The sequence below is a fragment of the Rhododendron vialii genome, chromosome 12a (genome assembly GCF_030253575.1).
Source record: "Rhododendron vialii isolate Sample 1 chromosome 12a, ASM3025357v1".
In the NCBI taxonomy this organism is placed as follows: domain Eukaryota; kingdom Viridiplantae; phylum Streptophyta; class Magnoliopsida; order Ericales; family Ericaceae; genus Rhododendron; species Rhododendron vialii.
The window spans coordinates 34313758-34331155 of record NC_080568.1 but is presented as its reverse complement, the minus strand read 5'-3'; the positions used below and the strand labels follow the sequence as shown (position 1 = coordinate 34331155).

Here is a 17398-nt window from a genome sequence, read left to right as displayed (position 1 = left end):
TTTAAGTAGGTGGCATGGTGATATGGTGATTTTGAGAAGTGGGTACATGATTAATCCATTTTGTCCTTTTTATTTGTTGAAGTTTTTTAAAATTCGGTTCGCACTTTTCATACTTGAACAATACCCCGTAGTTTTTACACAAACTGTTTACACCTTTTATTATTGATTTTTTTTTAGTTGGAGGAGGTTTTGTATTGTTTGGTTCTCTTCATCTCTTGGGATTTCTAGGGTTGTCGGTCTTCATCTTTAGGTCAATGGTTTAATCAAACAAATGGTAAGATGGGTGAACAAAACATAAGTATTTCAAGTTGCGTGCAGAGATATACAAATCTTGTGTGTTTTCATGTGTGTGGACTAATTTTTGGTAACAAATCTTAAGGGGGCCAATTATCTTAAGGGGGCCAATTAACTTGTACCAACTATTAAAGTATCCACAATGAACTAATTAAAATTGAATAGTCAAAAGTTGTTATGTTACCTTTTGGTTTCATTTAGTGCATCGCTAACCATCATTTTCTCTTCCAAATTCATAAAGCTACTACCCAAATAAATACTCCCTCCTTTCGTCCAATTTCCATTGTTTATTTTTGAATTGCGTGTTATTTTTGAATTGTTTATATTTTTCAATCTATAATATTTTTCATAATTTTAAAAATATTGTATTATAGAACTAATTGAGATCTATCAAACAAAATACATATTGCATATTTTTTAAGATCCAAACTAAAAGATATATAAAAAAGATATAAAAGAAACAAATAGAATAATAGACAATAAAATTGGAAGGAAGGGAGTACATGATTAAATATTTTACAATTCATTGGATTTGGAGATGCACATATTTTTTTTCTTTCTGAATCCCACGGAATCAATTTTTAATGCGGACCCAACATAAATATTTTTCCAACAAAGGACATCCAGTAGCAACTAGCAAGTGCCAATCATATTATTTACGAATAGGCGCATTGTTTCTTTTTTGATAACTCAAGTGTCTAGAGACTAGAGTTACATGTACCTCCACTAATCATGGAGACTATAATCTTACTGTTCACTTGCGAATAGGCACACTCAAAATTCATTATTTTTTTACGTCTTTTATTTAGCAAATATATTATGCATACAGATAAAAGTGTATAGATCAAGATACAAATGCGTTTAGCATCATCTGTTGCTTGAATCTTTTATCGACAGTGTGGATCCACTTGCATTAGACATTCCGAGAGACTTATGCATCCAAGCATTTACATGTTCGTCTGTATTCTTAACATTCTCAACACTTATAGTTATGCAACCAGTACCACTCTCTCATACCAATGGATGACATACATCATCAGCCGAAGAGACATTATACATCTAATAATTTTCATTGATTTCATCAATTTTTAATTAAGACTTGTAGCATAATTATTTTCTTTCAACGAAACAACTTTGGAGAGTTATTTTTTTATGGTGTATATAAGTATTTTGTTAGTAGAATATGATTTTCCATGAATAATTTGTTTTACAATTCTCCAACTACTTATGGCACCATACATGTAAATATGACACTATATACATATAAAAGTGCTAGATACGCACACATTTTTTATTTATAAAGAAGAAACTCCACATGTTGTTAGTGTTTGTGAATAATTGTGTGTCCTTTCCTTACTTTTATAAATTGAATTATCAGACCATGTGAAACAATTAATGGAGAGAAAGTGCCCAGTTCCACTAAGAACTTATTTGACTTTCAGGACTTTTTTCTAATTTTTATCATTATTTGAATTTTTTGGCATTTGTTTGTTTTATACCAATTTTTTAAGATTATTTTTACTTTTATCCAAATATTTTGAGAAATAACCATTTTTAAGTAAAAAAAAAAAATCAAAAAATTACTTCTAGCAGCAAAGTTTTGCTCTTGGTTGCGAAGAATTGCTCTTGGCCGCGAAGAATTACTCCTAGCCGCGAGGAATTGCTCTTGGGCGCGAAGTTTTGATCCTAGGCGCAAAGAATTGCTCTTGGCCGCATAGAATTGCTTTTGGCCGCAAAGAATTACTCATAGCCACGAAGAATTGCTTCTTGCAGTGAAGAATTGCTCCTAGTTGTGAAGTTTTGCTCCTAACCGCGAAGAATTATTTCTAGCCGCAAAGAATTACCCTTAACCACAAAGAATTACTCTTGGCTGCAATGTTTTGCTCATGGCTGAGAATAATTGCTTTCGGTTGCAAAGAATTATCCATGGCCGCAAAGAAAGTCGATTTTTTATTTTTTTTGCTTAAAAGTGGTTATTTCCCAAAATATTTGGGAAAAAATAAATTTTTTTTGTATGTGTTAAATTTGCGCTAAACTTATGTGAATTATTGATTCGTTTCGGCTCGACGAGATGAATCTGAAAAGTAATTTTTTTTACTTTTATCCAAATACTATTTTGAAAATATATACCACTTTGTTTAAGCATGAATATTTTCCAAAACATTTAAGATAAAAGTCAATTTTTTTGAATTTTCTGAATCTTTTTGTTGAGATGAATTAATAATTCATAAAAATTTGGCACAAAATTAACACATACAAATTTTTTTTTTGACTAAAAACAAAACTCACTTTTTGCATTTTTGCTAGGTGGAACTCCACCTAAATGTGGGGAGCCGAAAAACCCGTTAAAGTGAGGTGGCAATGACGCGGACGCCAGCTAACCAGTAGACCCCTGGCGTGCTTTTATTCGACAGATCACCGCCTTGCAGAATCATCACACCGCTCCGGGAGCACCGAATAATTGATCTTCTCCCTTTATATAGTTTTCCCCTAATCCCTTTCGCTCGCTTGCCTCTCACCCAAAACCCTGCCGTGTTTCTCTCCACTTCCCTCCTCCTCCTCCTCCTCCTCCTCCTCCCTCTCTCCTCTACGTTCCTCCTTCTCTAGGGTTTTCCTCCTACTCTCTCTCTAGGGTTTCATAAAATGAGCAACACCAACAAAGATCAGCTCGATTTGTCCGATCTCGGCGCGTCCCTCCCCGCCGCCGCCGCCGGTAACCTCCCCGACTAAACCCTTCTCTCCGTCTCTCTCTCTCTCTCTCTCTCTCTCTCTCTCTCTCACTATATACATATACACATATATGTTTATCCTTACCTCATGTTCAATTAAATTTTGAACTTTTGTGTGTCTATTTCTGTTTGCAGCTCTCAGTGCAGAGGATCGTGCCGGTCTTGTTAATGCCCTAAAGGTTAGTTTTTTGGGAAGTTCTTTATTTATCCGATTTTGGTAAGTTAATTTAACGTTCGATTTTTTTGCTTAGTTTGATTTGGTGGTGTGATTATTATTAATATTTTTTGCAGGATAAGCTTCAGAATTTGGCCGGGCAGCACTCGGACGTGCTGGAGACTTTGACGCCGAAAGTTCGCAGGCGGGTTGAGGTTCTAAGAGAGCTGCAGGTTTGCTTTCACATATATAATCTTACTGGTTGACATGAATGTGATGCTATATTTTGTTTCTGATGTGTGTTTTTTTTTTTTTAAACTTTTAGAGTCTAAAGTATGTAATTATGTGGCCGTGATTTAGCTGTGTGAGTTATGTTATTGCTCGTTGTTTAGTGTTGGGAGTCTGGGACTTTGTGTGATTTAGTGAATATTTCTTTTGTAGTCCCCCATTCCTCAAACCCGAAAAACCCCTTGCTTTGTGATGTGTCTAATAAGTCATGCCCCGATTTTGCTGGCCGAGAGAATAGATTCCTTGCTTCGTGATGTGGTTGGCTCATTCCTTGATTCCTTATGTCCTCTCCCCAACTACAAAAGCCAAGGATATATAATAAGCTAAAAATTTGATTCTTTGTGATGTGGTTAAGTCATTCCTTGGTTTATTATGTTTGTAGCTTTGCTGGCCAAGATAACATATTTTTAAATCAGTTCAAAAGTTTGCTTTTCGAAGAAGTTTTCCACAATCATCTGAGTCATTTTAAATCTATTGGAGTTGCATGCTTGACGGCGAGACACTGGCTTTGGTATGGTAGTCCCTTTTGCAACATAAGTTGTTCGTGGGAATGACTTTGATTGAGTGGAAAGTTTCTTGCGCCAGATCATTCTGAAACTCCAAAAGGACAGCGCGTTCAGTTTCTGAGTTCATTGATTGGGTGGATCTATAAGCTCCAGGGTGGTTAGACAAGGTGGCGATTAGATGAGTATTTTTTTTTTGGTTGAGCAACCTTGATTTGGGTCTGTAATGATTTGTTAGTGATGGGATACATGGTGATACACATAGTTATCAAGTTGCGTATTGAATTTTGTACTGTGTGTCGTGTACTATAGACACGGATCAATGCCTGTGTTTCCTAGTTACACAAGACTTTGTTAATGATCAAGCTTGTAGAAATTTGGGATGCTCTGGTGCCAAAGATATTTTAGGATGGATTTTCTAGTTATTCTTTTTGTTTTTCATGGCATCTATTCATTAACAATCTATTGGGTTGAGCTTCTTTTGACCCCCATAGGCCATAAAAATCTAGAAAGGGTTTATAGTTTGTGGAGTAAAGGCCTGACATTTAGGGTGTGCTCTAGTTTGGGCTTAGGGAAAGAAAGGGATGTTAGGTTGCACGGGAAAATATTTCAACGGAAAGTAAGTTGGAAGTTACATCTCACTTTTCGTCTATGATGCACCGACACGGATACCGACACGGACATAGGAATTCTAAAAAAATGGGTACACGGACAAGGCGGGGGACACGCCACGTGTATATTTATTTATTTATAAATAAATAAATAATTATAGTTTGACACCCATAAATTTAAAAAAAATTACAATTTGGCCCCAATTTTTTTTTAAATTACTATTTGACCCCCAATTTTTTTTTAAAATTACAGTTTGGCCCCTGCCGTGCCCCCCTAAAAAAATTTATATTAAATTATGGGATCCCCAAGGTGTCTCCGCCGTGTCCCCGTGTCCGACACTGCGATACTTCAACCTCTAGAGGTGTCGGTGCTTCATAGCTTTTCGTCATTTCAACTGTTGCGTGAGATGTTAGATTAGCAATTGATTTCCTTTCCGTGACTGGACAAAGAGAAGTACTACTTTCTCTAAAATGTCTCCCTTGGGAATGAGCTCACCCACCACTTCTATGTTGGGGTGATAATTTCTGGAAATTATAGTGGCTTGTAGGTGCTAAGAGGTGTCTTAGAACAGTTGGAGTGGCGTTAGGCAGTTGTCTAAGTTATGGGGAAATAAGGATTAATCTGTTTAGGTTTTAGCCATATCTTCGTTGGTGCTAACTGCTAAGTTAGTAGAGGTCAAGATGTAGTATTGCAACAGTTTTCTTTAATCAGCCTTATAGCCAAGTCCATAGAAACTAGAATTGAATTTTCAGATACTGGAACTGGTTCAAATTATTTGGGGACTTGCATGGATTGCAGGATCTCTTTAGTAAACCACCATAACATTGTTTTTCCAACAAACTTAGATTGTTTGAGAGCACCAATTGATTGCTACCCCTTTATTTGATAAAAGGGAATACTGCTTCAGTCTGACTTCATTAGCCTTACCCCTAATACTTGCACATGGATGCAATCTTGTGACCTCATGTGCACTTAAGCTGGTGCTCTCAATCCTGAAATGTCTAAACATCTGATTGTCTTGAGTTTTAGTTCCTATTCATGAAACCCATTAGCGATACTATTGATCTGGCTAGCTGAGTATTATGAGAATGTCCTTGTTGGTAATTGTATTCGATTTGGGGTATTGATTACTTGAAAATGTGATATATCAAACGGTTGCTTAAAGGTTGTATGTTGCTTGGGTGTGTGAAGTGTTGTGATTTACTCTGGCCTTAAATGTTCTAAATGTGCAGAGCCAACACGATGAGTTGGAGGCCAAATTTTTTGAGGAGAGAGCAGCCCTTGAAGCTAAATACCAGAAGCTTTATGAACCACTTTACACCAAGGTTTGAAATACTGTGATCTTAATACAACAGCATTGCTTGTATTAGTTGTAATTGATGTTTTGTCCAAATGTCTGAAATATTATTGCACATATCTTTTTGAGCGACTCATCAATGTTGTTGGACGTGTTACAGAGGTATGAAGTTGTGAATGGTGTTGAAGTTGAAGGTTTTACAGCTGAAGCGACAATGGATGAAGAGGATAAAGAAGTAGAAGGTGACTCACTCATTTGCAAACTGCTGAATTCTTTTCATTTGTTCTGATGTAAAATAGGGCCATGTAACTCTGATGTTAGCAATGTGTCTAATGCAGAGAAAGGTGTTCCCAGTTTCTGGGTCACTGCGATGAAGACAAACGAAGTATTGGCCGAGGAGGTAAGAGAGTAGGACATAACTATTTGCCGCTGCCTATTGTTAATCTTTTATTTTTTTTAATGGTTTGTGGTGAGTTGATTATTTTTCCCCCCTTGTTTAGATCTCAGAGCGAGATGAAGAGGCCCTCAAGTATCTTAAAGATATCAAGTGGTATAGGATTGACAATCCCAAGGGATTCAAGCTTGAATTCTTCTTTGATACCAATCCTTTTTTCAAGAACTCTGTTCTGACAAAAACATATCACATGATTGATGACGATGAGCCTATTTTAGAGAAAGCGATAGGGTAACTTTCTGTTTCCTTGTCCTAGGGTGGAGCTTGAACATTGAGATTCTCCTGGAAAGTTCACATTATGCTTGTTTGGTACTATGTAGGACGGAGATTGAATGGTATCCAGGGAAGTGCTTGACTCAGAAGATCCTTAAGAAAAAGCCAAAGAAGGGATCTAAGAATGCAAAACCCATTACAAAGACTGAAAATTGCGAAAGTTTCTTCAACTTTTTCAATCCTCCACAGGTTCCCGAAGACGATGATGATATTGATGAAGATACTGTAAGCTCGTAGACTACACAACCAAATACTAAATGAAACAGAATTGATTAGTCTGGTTTTCCCTCTCTTATCCATACATTTTATGCATGGACAGGCAGAAGAACTTCAGAATCAAATGGAGCAAGACTATGACATTGGGTGGGTCACACACTACCTTTCAGTAGGGACAGTGCATACAATCTTTAACTGTGATGAACTATTATTCAAGAACTTTGACGTGGGGTTTCTGTTTAGCGGGACAACATTTGACATATTATATGGTGGTTTGAATTCACCCTGATTTGTTTAATACCCCCTTGGTATGTGCATGATCATCAATGCAGAGGTAGTCATGAATGATTTTTTGGGATTTTGGATTATTCTCTCCATGAGGATATCCTTGTGTGAAATCTGGTTTATTGGAACTTCAGTAAGCCCATTGATATATGTAAGTGTATTTTTGTATCATTCACCTAAGCTGAGGGTGTCGGCATGTGCAGGTCAACAATTCGGGACAAAATTATCCCACATGCTGTGTCGTGGTTTACGGGGGAGGCCGTTCAGGGGGATGAGTTTGAAGACATAGAGGTAGATGATGAAGAAGGTGATGAGGATGAAGACGAAGAAGACGAGGATGATGATGAGGAGGACGATGATGATGAAGAAGAAGAGAAGGGTGGCAAAAGTAGGAAGAAGGTAATTCGTAAAATTTTTAGAGCAAAATTCAAAGCTGTATCTCCCTCTGATATAATCACTCTCTGGACTTGCCAACTCTTTGATTTCCTCCCTTTCTCCTTCGGTCTCGGTTTATTAAATTTTCGAGCAGTCATCTGGATCGAAGGTGCTATGAAAAAGCTTTTAAATTTTTCCCTTCCTCTACTTGGTAAAGGTAAATTTTTTTATTCCCATCTAACTGTTTTGTGGAATTAGAGAGAGATTTTGAAATCGGTAATGATTCCCACATATACTTTTGTGCATATATCATGCACATACATTTTTGTGGGGCCCGTATCGAGGTCCCACAAAATGATCCGAACCGCTCATCTTTTTTAAAATATTTTTGGAAGGGTTCCTGTAAAAAATCAGCTCCAACGGATATCGGTAAGAGCTTTCTCAGAAATTGTAGGGCAAAACATTTATATGGGCCCCACAAAAATGAATGTGCATGATATGTGCACAAAAGTATGTGCAAGTAGCGTTGTTGTTTTGAAATTCTGACTGTTTCCATGGACACATACTGCAACATTTATGTCCAATGCATTTGACTGGGTTCAAAACTCACTAACTACAACGCTACTAACTTTTATCGAGCAAGAGAAAAAATGGAACACATACTGCAATGTACCCAAAACATGTCGAATCCTACTAAACATCTCGAAACATTGAGTCGTTTTCACACCTACTAGACACCTGCGAGAAATATCTAACAAAGAATATCAAAATACGATCGGCATTTTGGCTACTTTTTTTTTCCAACTGTTTCCTTTTCCTGGTTAGATTAGGAACATATCAAAATGTAAATTTCCTCCTTGGTGTCATGGATGTGCATGTATGAGCTCTGTGCTTATACTTATCATGTTGCTTGCTGTAAATTTACAGAAGAGTGGAAGAGCACAAGCTGGAGAAGGTCAGCCCGGCGAGCGTCCACCGGAATGCAAGCAACAGTAAGGTATCAAGTTGCAGACAACATCGAATGGGACAGGTTGGGGTGATGGTGACAGTGGTGGGTTTTTTTTTTTTTTTTAATGAAAAAGTTATGGGTCTTTGATTTGCCCCCTTTGTTTATTTAAGGTTGCCTTTTTCTTTTCTATTTTTTTATTTGGGGAAAGATGTGTTCTTATTAGAGGAGGTTTTTATGTGGGGTCTCTTCGTCTCTTGGGATTTCTGGGGTTGTCGTTGGTGTTGTGAATCTTCGATGATACTAGTCGACCATGTATTTATGCATTGGTCTTTTAAACAAATTTGATTGTCCAGTTGAGAATCTACATATTCCTAGAGGCTGAAATAGGAAATAAAGTTTGATTCTAAAGAAGTTGGGTTTTACGGCATCAAATTTTAGATTCTAAGCACTTTGTTGAAATTCAGCTTTTTATCCGGTTGTTTGACTTTAAGGATCTGAAATAAATTGAAACGTGCGTAAACTTGACCGGGACATATCAAAAGAAAATACATCCTCGCTTGCAGTGAGAATTAGGGAGCTTGTTGCCCAATGGAATTTGATAATTCTGTACCGCTTCCGATCTGGCTTAAGCAGAATTGCACATCCATTTTCTATATCTACGTCGGGTGTCGCTTGGAAAATTGTTTTTCTGATTGGTTGTTTGTGTATTTGGATTAATAGTAAAAATCAACACCGACGGGGCAGTGGATAAAGTTGGAAATGCAGCGCCAGGCGGTTTCATTAAAGACCATTTCGGGAATTTTCTGTTATTAAAGACCATCTCTTGGAATTTTCTGTTCCAAGAGACAAACAAGTGCACATATAGATCTTTTAGCAAAGATAGTTTTATGAGTTGTGCTATAAGTACCGACCGGCCGGGAGGGATTTCGTACCGACCGGCAGTCTCCGGCCACCGTACGGCCGATCCGAGCCGTCCAAAAATTCTAAAAAAAAAAACCGAGGGGCCCATCGCGGGAATCAACGGCATCCGAAGTGTGTAGGGTGCTTGATCCGAACACCTCTTTTTTGTGTATATACACGTATAGACATATATACACGAAAAATGGGTGCTCGGATCAAGCACCCTACACACCTGGGATGCCATTGATTTCCATGAGAGGCCCCTCGGTTTTTTTTTTTAGAATTTTTGGACGGCTCGGATCGGCCGTCCGGTGGCCGGAGAGGGTCCGGCGCGACCGGTCGGTACGAAATCCCTCCCCAGCCGTCGGTACCTATATTATTTCTGAAGTTTTATTTACTGTTATTCCTCATGTTTTGTCATTTCAATTGCAAAAAAGATATTATAGGGGCTAAATATCCCGAACTTATTATATTGTAGGGGCTAAATATAATAAGTATTCCGAATTTATTATATTGAAATGACAAAACATGAGGAATATTGTAGGGGCTAAATATCCCGAACTTATTATATTGTAAGGGCTAAATATTGCAAAAAAAATATTTTGCCAAAAAGATATTGTAGAGGCTAAATATCCCGAACTTATTATTTTGTAATCTAATTTTCCGCGGTTATTAGAAAAAGAAGAAGAAAGGACCTCGTTCACGCGTAACTAAACAATTTATCAAATTGAGTGGGGTCCTATGATATCTCAATCATTCAATGAGGGGCCCGATGCCTTTTCCCATTGTCTCCCCGTGAACTCTCTCACCTAATCACCTTGCACAAAATATTCTCTCTCTCTCTCTCTCCCTGCACAAAATATTCTCTCTCTCTCTCTCTCTATCTCTCTCTAAGCCCAACACTCTTTCTCCCTCTCATGCATTGCACAAACTAGAGATGATATCGGTTCGCTTCGGTTGATTTTTTTTCCATATTTTTCACCGAACCAAAACTGTCGGTTTCCTCATATCCCAAACCGACACCGATCAAAACTTTTGCAAAACCGTTCGGTTCGGTTCATCGTTTACCGGTTCGGTCAGTTTAGTCGGTTTTGTCAACAAAAATTATAAAGGAAAAATATTCTATAGAGAAATTTCAGAAATTCCTAATCTATGTAGCAGACAAGCTTGATTTACTGTGAGGCCTTCAAACGAGTTTGATTGTCGATCTGGTTATCGAGGAAAAGAAATGGGGAGAAAGAGAGGGAGACGACGAGAGAGAGGAGGTGACTGAGAGAGATTCGATGAGAGAGAAAAAATTGGGAGAGGGACGAAGAAAGAGGAAGGGAGAGAGAGAGAGAGAGAGATGTCGGTATGGAGGTTCCAACTTCCATGGCTACTTGGTGGAGATATCAGAGAATGGAAGAATTGAGATGTGGCGTGGAGATTGGAGAGGAAAATATTAGGGTTAGGTATATATGACTAGATGAACGGCTAAGATTAAAGGGCTAAAAAATACCCACATAATTATGTTCGGTTTGGTGCATTTCAGTGTTAATTTTGTACAAACCGAAACCGAAACCGAAACCGAAACCGAACCGAACTGAACCGGAAAACTTTAAAAAATGAAAACCGAACCGAACCGAACTCATATTTAGACTGACCGAATCTACTAAAAATCGATCAATTCGATTGATCGGTTCGATTTTTCGGTTAAAATTGTCACTCCTAGCACAAACCCAACTTTAGATTCGGCCATGTTGCATTCACTGCAAAACTGGTAAATTCCCATTAGTTAGACTCAAGTTGCTAGTTAAAGTTGAGAATAAATTCAATAAAATACTAGCTGATGGAAAAAGCTAGTACTACAATTAAAAGAAGTGATACCGTATGAATTATCCTTTATTACGAAATTTTTCAACCGCTCTTAAAAGCCCCGTCGGCCCATGCAATGCTTCATAACCCTTTTTAACCGCACATTGATTTGAAGTGTATAACACATGCATGCAAGTTAAGTGGTAGCTAGCTAGCCTCATTAATTTGTAGGCACTTTCTACTTCCACACATGCAAGCCTTTCGAATTCTTAGTGTCGAATGCATATTCTAATCGGAAAAGGACATTGCAAAAATGTCAATATTTCTGGCCCCTTAAATTGTAATGTAATCTAAGGTGTTTTATTCAACTTTCTGTTGGATGCTTTTCTTTTCCGGAATTTCGAAGCTCTTTATGCTTAGATAGTCTTTTCTCGATGTACCATTTCGAGCTATATAAAATGTTTCGTTTGCTGAGAAAAAAAATATTTCTGGCCCCTTTTTTGTTGCTCAAAAATATTGTTTGCTTTAGTGAAAGTCATGAACTGGACGATAAACAAAAAATAATGTGAAATAAAAGAAGAATTTCCCTTTAGCCATTATCATAGTGTTAGGATTCAATCAACTGATTAATCATGCTATGATGTAAAATATAAAATATAAAAATTGGGAAGGGTCTACATTCTATGATGTAAAATATAAAATTAACATCTCTCTTTAATTATATCTCTCTCTCTCTCTCTCTCTCTCTCTCTCTCTATGGAAAAGTAAATTCTCTTTGCACATAGTAATTGTTTTTCACCTCATGATCATTTCCTTGAGTTCACGTGCAAGTGTACAACCAAAACCCACCGAAAAAAGAAAAGAAAAATTCAGCTTCCAAAATAGTGATTCAAACCATTTATTTCATCGGCCGGCTCATCAAGTTTGTGTTTGCAAAAAAATCACATTGATATCATAAATGAAATTCCTATATCTTTTTAAATATTAAAAAGCTAGTACGATTTTCAAAATAATTTCTTATGACAAAAGCGTCTCCAACAAGTGACAATCGATATCTATTAAATAAAATTTCTCATGATTAACGAGCCGAACATATGAATGGCTCAAATCACTTTTTTTAAAGCCAAAATGTAACCCGTAGGATGGCACAACAGCCCCCAACTCCCCAAAAGTATAAGTAAAGGGAAAAGTATGGCCATTAGAGATGAAAGTGTGTTTTTTAGTAGAAAATTGAACTTTGTATTTGAAAGAAAAGCCAATAAAGAAAAGGCAAAAAAATATTTTTGTAATGGGGATGGGAAAGATAACAAACAAAGGAAAAAGACAGAAAGTGCACGTCAGAGAATTCAGCCGTAGGGTTATGGTCTCATGCCTCTCGGGGTATGATTTTAGACAGGAGGTAGATAAAAAAACACAGTTTATCTTTATCCCTTCTCAATGTTCTCATCCACATCTCTCTCTCTCTCTCTCTCTCTCTCTCTCTCTCTTCCAAGTTAAGTCCAAGTTCCAACTTCTAAGATCTAGGTTTAGTTTGTTTCTTGAGTTTTGTATTGTTGTTATTGGATTTCTTGGTCATCAAACCATGAAAAGGTTGAATAGTTGCTGACTCTCTCTCTCTCTCTCCCCCCTTCCTTTTGTGTTTTGCCAAAACCAAAATTGTCTCTTGGGTTGGTGCCAACAGCCAAATAGCTAGAGTGAAAACAGAAGATTTTGGATTCAAAGATATATACCCCTCGTCAGCTCAAAATTTTAGCTTCTCTCTCACTCTATAATTTTCTCCCACTTTATCAAAAATCATCTAGAATGAGATGATGAACAATTAGATCTTCTAAAAAAAAAAAAAAAAAACTCAGGTGTGGAAGAAGGGAGCTGAGATCGAGCATGTCTAATTTGACTTCTGTCTCTGGTCATGAGTCAAGTTTTCCTTCTGGGAGTAACACCATCTTTCCTCAACAATATTTTTCTCCACCAAGTGCTCAAACTCAACCAGCCCCAAAGAAGAAGAGAAGTCTCCCAGGCAACCCAGGTTAAATTAACTAATTACTAACTAATTGTTTTTGTCTCAAGTCTTAATTCTGCTGGGTTAATTTCAAGTAGCTTCTGATTATTTTTTTGTTTTTATTAATTATTTTTTGGTGATTTTATGGTTGTTTTGTGATGTGGGTTTTCATATTTCTTGTTTTCAAATCAAAACAAAAATGATGCAGCTTTTGTGATCCTTACTGTAATAATTGTAAGCTCACCCACAAATCACCCACTATAGTACTAATAAAATTCTTTTTGCCGATCAAAAAAAAAAATTGAAAATATGTACTCATCGTATTAGTTATTACTATAGTGGGGTACGAGTTTTCATTTATCGATAACGTTGATCGATTATTCTCATCTAAAATTTGAACTTTTGTTGGTTTTGAATTCAGACCCAGAAGCAGAAGTGATATCTCTATCACCCAACTCTCTCTTAGCAACAAACAGATTCACGTGTGACGTATGTAACAAAGGGTTCAAGAGAGATCAAAATCTTCAGCTCCACAGGAGAGGGCATAATTTGCCATGGAAGCTCAAGCAGAGAGTTACAGGCAAAGAAGGCATAGTGCTTATAAGGAAGAAAGTGTATGTGTGCCCAGAATCTAGTTGTGTGCACCATGACCCATCTAGGGCTCTTGGGGATTTGACAGGAATCAAGAAACACTTTTGCAGAAAGCATGGTGAGAAGAAGTGGAAGTGTGAAAAGTGCTCTAAGAAGTATGCTGTTCAATCTGATTGGAAAGCTCATTCCAAGACTTGTGGCACTAGAGAGTACAGATGTGATTGTGGCACCATTTTCTCGAGGTAACTAATCTAACCCACGTTATCTTGGGGGAAACCTCATGAGTTTAAGTGTCGTTGAAACCTCAATGGTTATAGTTTTTTTTTTACGAATATACAATTTTTTCCCTCGGTGAATTAAAGTCAGAAGGATTATTAGTTATAGTTAGTGAGCAGCGGAGTATATGCCTACCAATTGATTTTCGCTCTACTTGCTATTTTACGAATACATATGGGAAGGACCTAGGTACGTAGTGTTAATTACAAACCTCTCGTGTGAAGAACAAAGGTGCAAATTTTGTCAAGGAAAGATGGAATTAAACTCGAGATACTAGATACTCCATTAATAAATTTCCACCATGAATTGATCGATTAGCTAGGTTGTTTAGTTTTTTACAGTAGAGTATGAATATTAGCAACATATATTTGTTTAATTAAATGTATTTATCGGTATGTAGGGTGTCTTAAATTTTGTTAACCATTCCAATGAAGGGTATGAATTATGGTAGTAATTTTCACACTCCCTTTTTTTATAACCACTGTTCTTTTTTATCCTCTTATGATGAATTTACAATATTGTATTTTCAAGTGTAAAAAGGTACTAAAATTAGACATTTGTTTCGTAAAATTACATCACAAAAAAAGGAGGTGTGAATTAAATCAATTACCATGACTTAAAGTATTAAAGTATCAGTATTGTACACTTAGGGCACGAGATTCTATGTCCTTAAACATTTACTTCCATTTGATTTGTCTCAATGCATAGTAATAGCACGAGTCACGATTACATCTCAATGCGCATATTATGTGAATTATGAGAATTTATTTATTTTAGCTAGAGTAGTGTATATATCTCCACATATATTGGTCTGATTTTCATCACAAAGTGTAGACCGGCTCTATTAATGCATATGCCTTAGCTCAAGACCAGCTCTATATTGGGTACTAAAAATAGTTGGGACACCTATTTTCTACACTTTAGGTGGGCTAGCGCCTAGCTGCCTTTTATGCCTTAGCTCAAGACCGGCTCTATTAATGTATATGCCTCAAAAACTACTACTATTAAACTCACCAAACACAACAATGCGAGTAACAAAATAATTTACATACTACTTTTGTTCTGATTAGGGAAGAAATTTTGTTAACCCAATAAAAGTACAACGAGTTGAAGGAAGAGAGCAGACTGCCACACACACAAAAAAATAAAACTACATCCTAACTATATATATATATATTCCGATCAAATCATATGTTAGCCAATATTTTACACACTACTCTAATCCAAATGGTGGATCTAGCTGATCATCCCTAGCTCTCACTTTTGTATACCCAGTTGCACAAAGTTTGTGTAAATCATTTGTCTACATTGATAACATTATTCTTATTCTGGCAAATACCCACATGCACTACTAGGACATTGTGAGGGTGTCTGAGAGGAAGAGGAAATATGGAAAGTTATCATAGCTTAGAGAAAGGCAGGAAATGGTACAATCGAGGAAAAAAGAAACACTACATCTGCATTGTCTCATCACTTTCTCTATATAATGATGGTTTCGATTCTGTCTTCTTGTGTCACTTTTTGTGATTCCTTTTGGTTTGTTTTCTTGATGATGATGATCAGGAGGGATAGTTTCATCACTCACAGAGCCTTCTGTGATGCTTTGGCAGAAGAAAGTGTAAGGGCAATCTCGTCAAACCCACTTCTTAATTACCCCCTGGTCCAATCCCAATTCATCAACAACACAGATCATGACAACACGATGATCAAGAAAGAGCAGCAGAATTTCACTAACCCGAACCCGGATAACACTATCCCAGTGTGGTTATATCAAGATTTCCAGAACCCTAATAGCCCTAGTACTGTGGGACCCTCCCCAAACCTGTCAGCAACTGCGTTGCTACAGAAAGCATCTCAGATGGGTCATCACGTGTATGCGGATCCGTGTAACCAAACAGCTGGTTTTGGGCTGAATTTTTCATCACGTGAAGGGAGGGCAGCTGCTGGGTTTGTCCATAGTCCTTTTGGTGGTGGTAATAGTAATAAAGCTGCAGTTTCTTCTGGGGTACTTAGTAGTATTATTAGAGGGCAGGAATCACCTGCAATGGCTGGTACTGGTGGTGCGGGCACAGGTGCACCTTCTTCTCTGAATATTCAAGATATGGTGGATTCAGTACTCTCTTCTGGACATGGGTTTGAGGGTATGACTAAAGATTTCTTGGGGCTGAGGCCTTTATCACATAGTGAAATTCTCAACATGGGCATGGCTGGATTTAGTAGTCATATTGATGGTCTTAATGAGAATCAGAATCAAACCCAAAAATCATGGCAAGGTAATTAGTTCTAGTTCTTGCATTGGACACTTCTTTTCGATGTGCTTAGTTTTGTAATATTTGTTGTTCTTGAGTTTCTTTCTTCCAAAGGGAAGAAGATACTATATATGTGGAACCCTAAAGGATATGACTTGATCTAGTTACATATGGAGTAGTGCTCTTTAATATTGGTAGCAATTTCCATTGATAATGAGGTTATAATTAATTCCTTTGCGTTTTTGTATAATAAGAGAGAAAAGACAAGCCGTAGTAGTTTTGTCTTTGTAGTACATACACTTGTACACTTACCAAGTTGATTTGCATGGGTTTCACATGCATTTTGTGCGGCCACATGTATTGTACGACTCTACATACATGTGTCCGAGCCATTCTATGCCACTTTAATAAACTCCGAAGTTGTGAAGTTAAGAACTAAACAAATTTTCAAGACAAATCCACAATATTGATTGAAGCATTATTATATTTATTCGTGGAATGTGAGAAAGCGATCAATGTAAGAATTTTTATCTGCTTATAAGGGTGTCATAAATTAGTCAATCATCAGATAAAGTAGCTCCACGTAAAATTAAATACAAAAACTTACAACTAGGGAGAGGTGCGCGCATATATATACGGTATACCCATGTTAGGTGATTAATATTGTAGATTATGGGCTTAATTAACTTCAAAAGTGGTGTTGTTTATTATAAAGATGGAAAAAAGGGAAACTAGAATGACAGGAGATTCCTCTGAAACCCACACGCCACAGCTCTCATCACTCTCTCTCTCATTCTCTTCACAGAGAGAGAGAGAGAGAGAGAGAGAGAGAGAGAGAGAGAGAGAGAGAGAGAGAGAGAGAGAGAGAGAGAGAGAGTTGCCATTATTGATATAGTCATAGAGCAGATGGAGGAGAAATATATCATTTTTGGTACCCGGTTATGTGCTTGCCATGAGGTGCTGAGAGGTTGGTCGTAACAATTTCTTTTCTGTTAAACAAAAAAACTTATGATCTGCTAATTAGTTAAAGTCAACAAAAAAACTTATAATTAATCTGCTAATTAGTTAAAGTCAGAGCAACTGTTTCATGAAATATATATACTTTATGCGGTTAGGCATGCAACTAGGGCGGATAATTTGGGTTAGGCATGCAACTAGGG

The 17398-nt window shown here is 37.1% G+C and overlaps 2 protein-coding genes across 2 annotated transcripts; both read left to right on the top strand.

The window, feature by feature from the left end:
* Window positions 1-2732: 2732 nt before the first annotated feature.
* Window positions 2733-8781, top strand: LOC131310738 (nucleosome assembly protein 1;4-like). The gene is made up of 11 exons (XM_058337916.1): window positions 2733-3007; window positions 3159-3202; window positions 3315-3410; window positions 5813-5905; window positions 6038-6119; window positions 6216-6277; window positions 6378-6562; window positions 6652-6829; window positions 6924-6967; window positions 7309-7504; window positions 8408-8781. Exons 1-11 carry the CDS (start codon window positions 2938-2940, stop codon window positions 8474-8476), a joined length of 1119 nt encoding a protein of 372 aa, XP_058193899.1. The 5' UTR covers window positions 2733-2937; the 3' UTR covers window positions 8477-8781.
* A 3726-nt stretch (window positions 8782-12507) lies between these two features.
* On the top strand, window positions 12508-16427 carry LOC131310737 (protein indeterminate-domain 11-like). Its single transcript, XM_058337915.1, has 3 exons — window positions 12508-13149; window positions 13544-13955; window positions 15553-16427. The coding sequence occupies exons 1-3, from the start codon at window positions 13005-13007 to the stop codon at window positions 16268-16270; spliced, it is 1275 nt and encodes a 424-aa protein (XP_058193898.1). The 5' UTR covers window positions 12508-13004; the 3' UTR covers window positions 16271-16427.
* Window positions 16428-17398: the final 971 nt, after the last annotated feature.

Excerpts from the sequence above, each read along its gene's own strand:
- LOC131310738 (XM_058337916.1), top strand. The coding sequence starts at position 2,938 with ATGAGCAACACCAACAAAGATCAGCTCGATTTGTCCGATCTCGGCGCG. Across the intron at positions 6,830-6,923 it reads ATGATATTGATGAAGATACT|GCAGAAGAACTTCAGAATCA; the intron begins GTAAGCTCGTAG and ends ATGCATGGACAG. Across the intron at positions 6,968-7,308 it reads GAGCAAGACTATGACATTGG|GTCAACAATTCGGGACAAAA; the intron begins GTGGGTCACACA and ends CGGCATGTGCAG.
- LOC131310737 (XM_058337915.1), top strand. The coding sequence starts at position 13,005 with ATGTCTAATTTGACTTCTGTCTCTGGTCATGAGTCAAGTTTTCCTTCT. Across the intron at positions 13,150-13,543 it reads AAGTCTCCCAGGCAACCCAG|ACCCAGAAGCAGAAGTGATA; the intron begins GTTAAATTAACT and ends TTTTGAATTCAG. Across the intron at positions 13,956-15,552 it reads TGTGGCACCATTTTCTCGAG|GAGGGATAGTTTCATCACTC; the intron begins GTAACTAATCTA and ends GATGATGATCAG.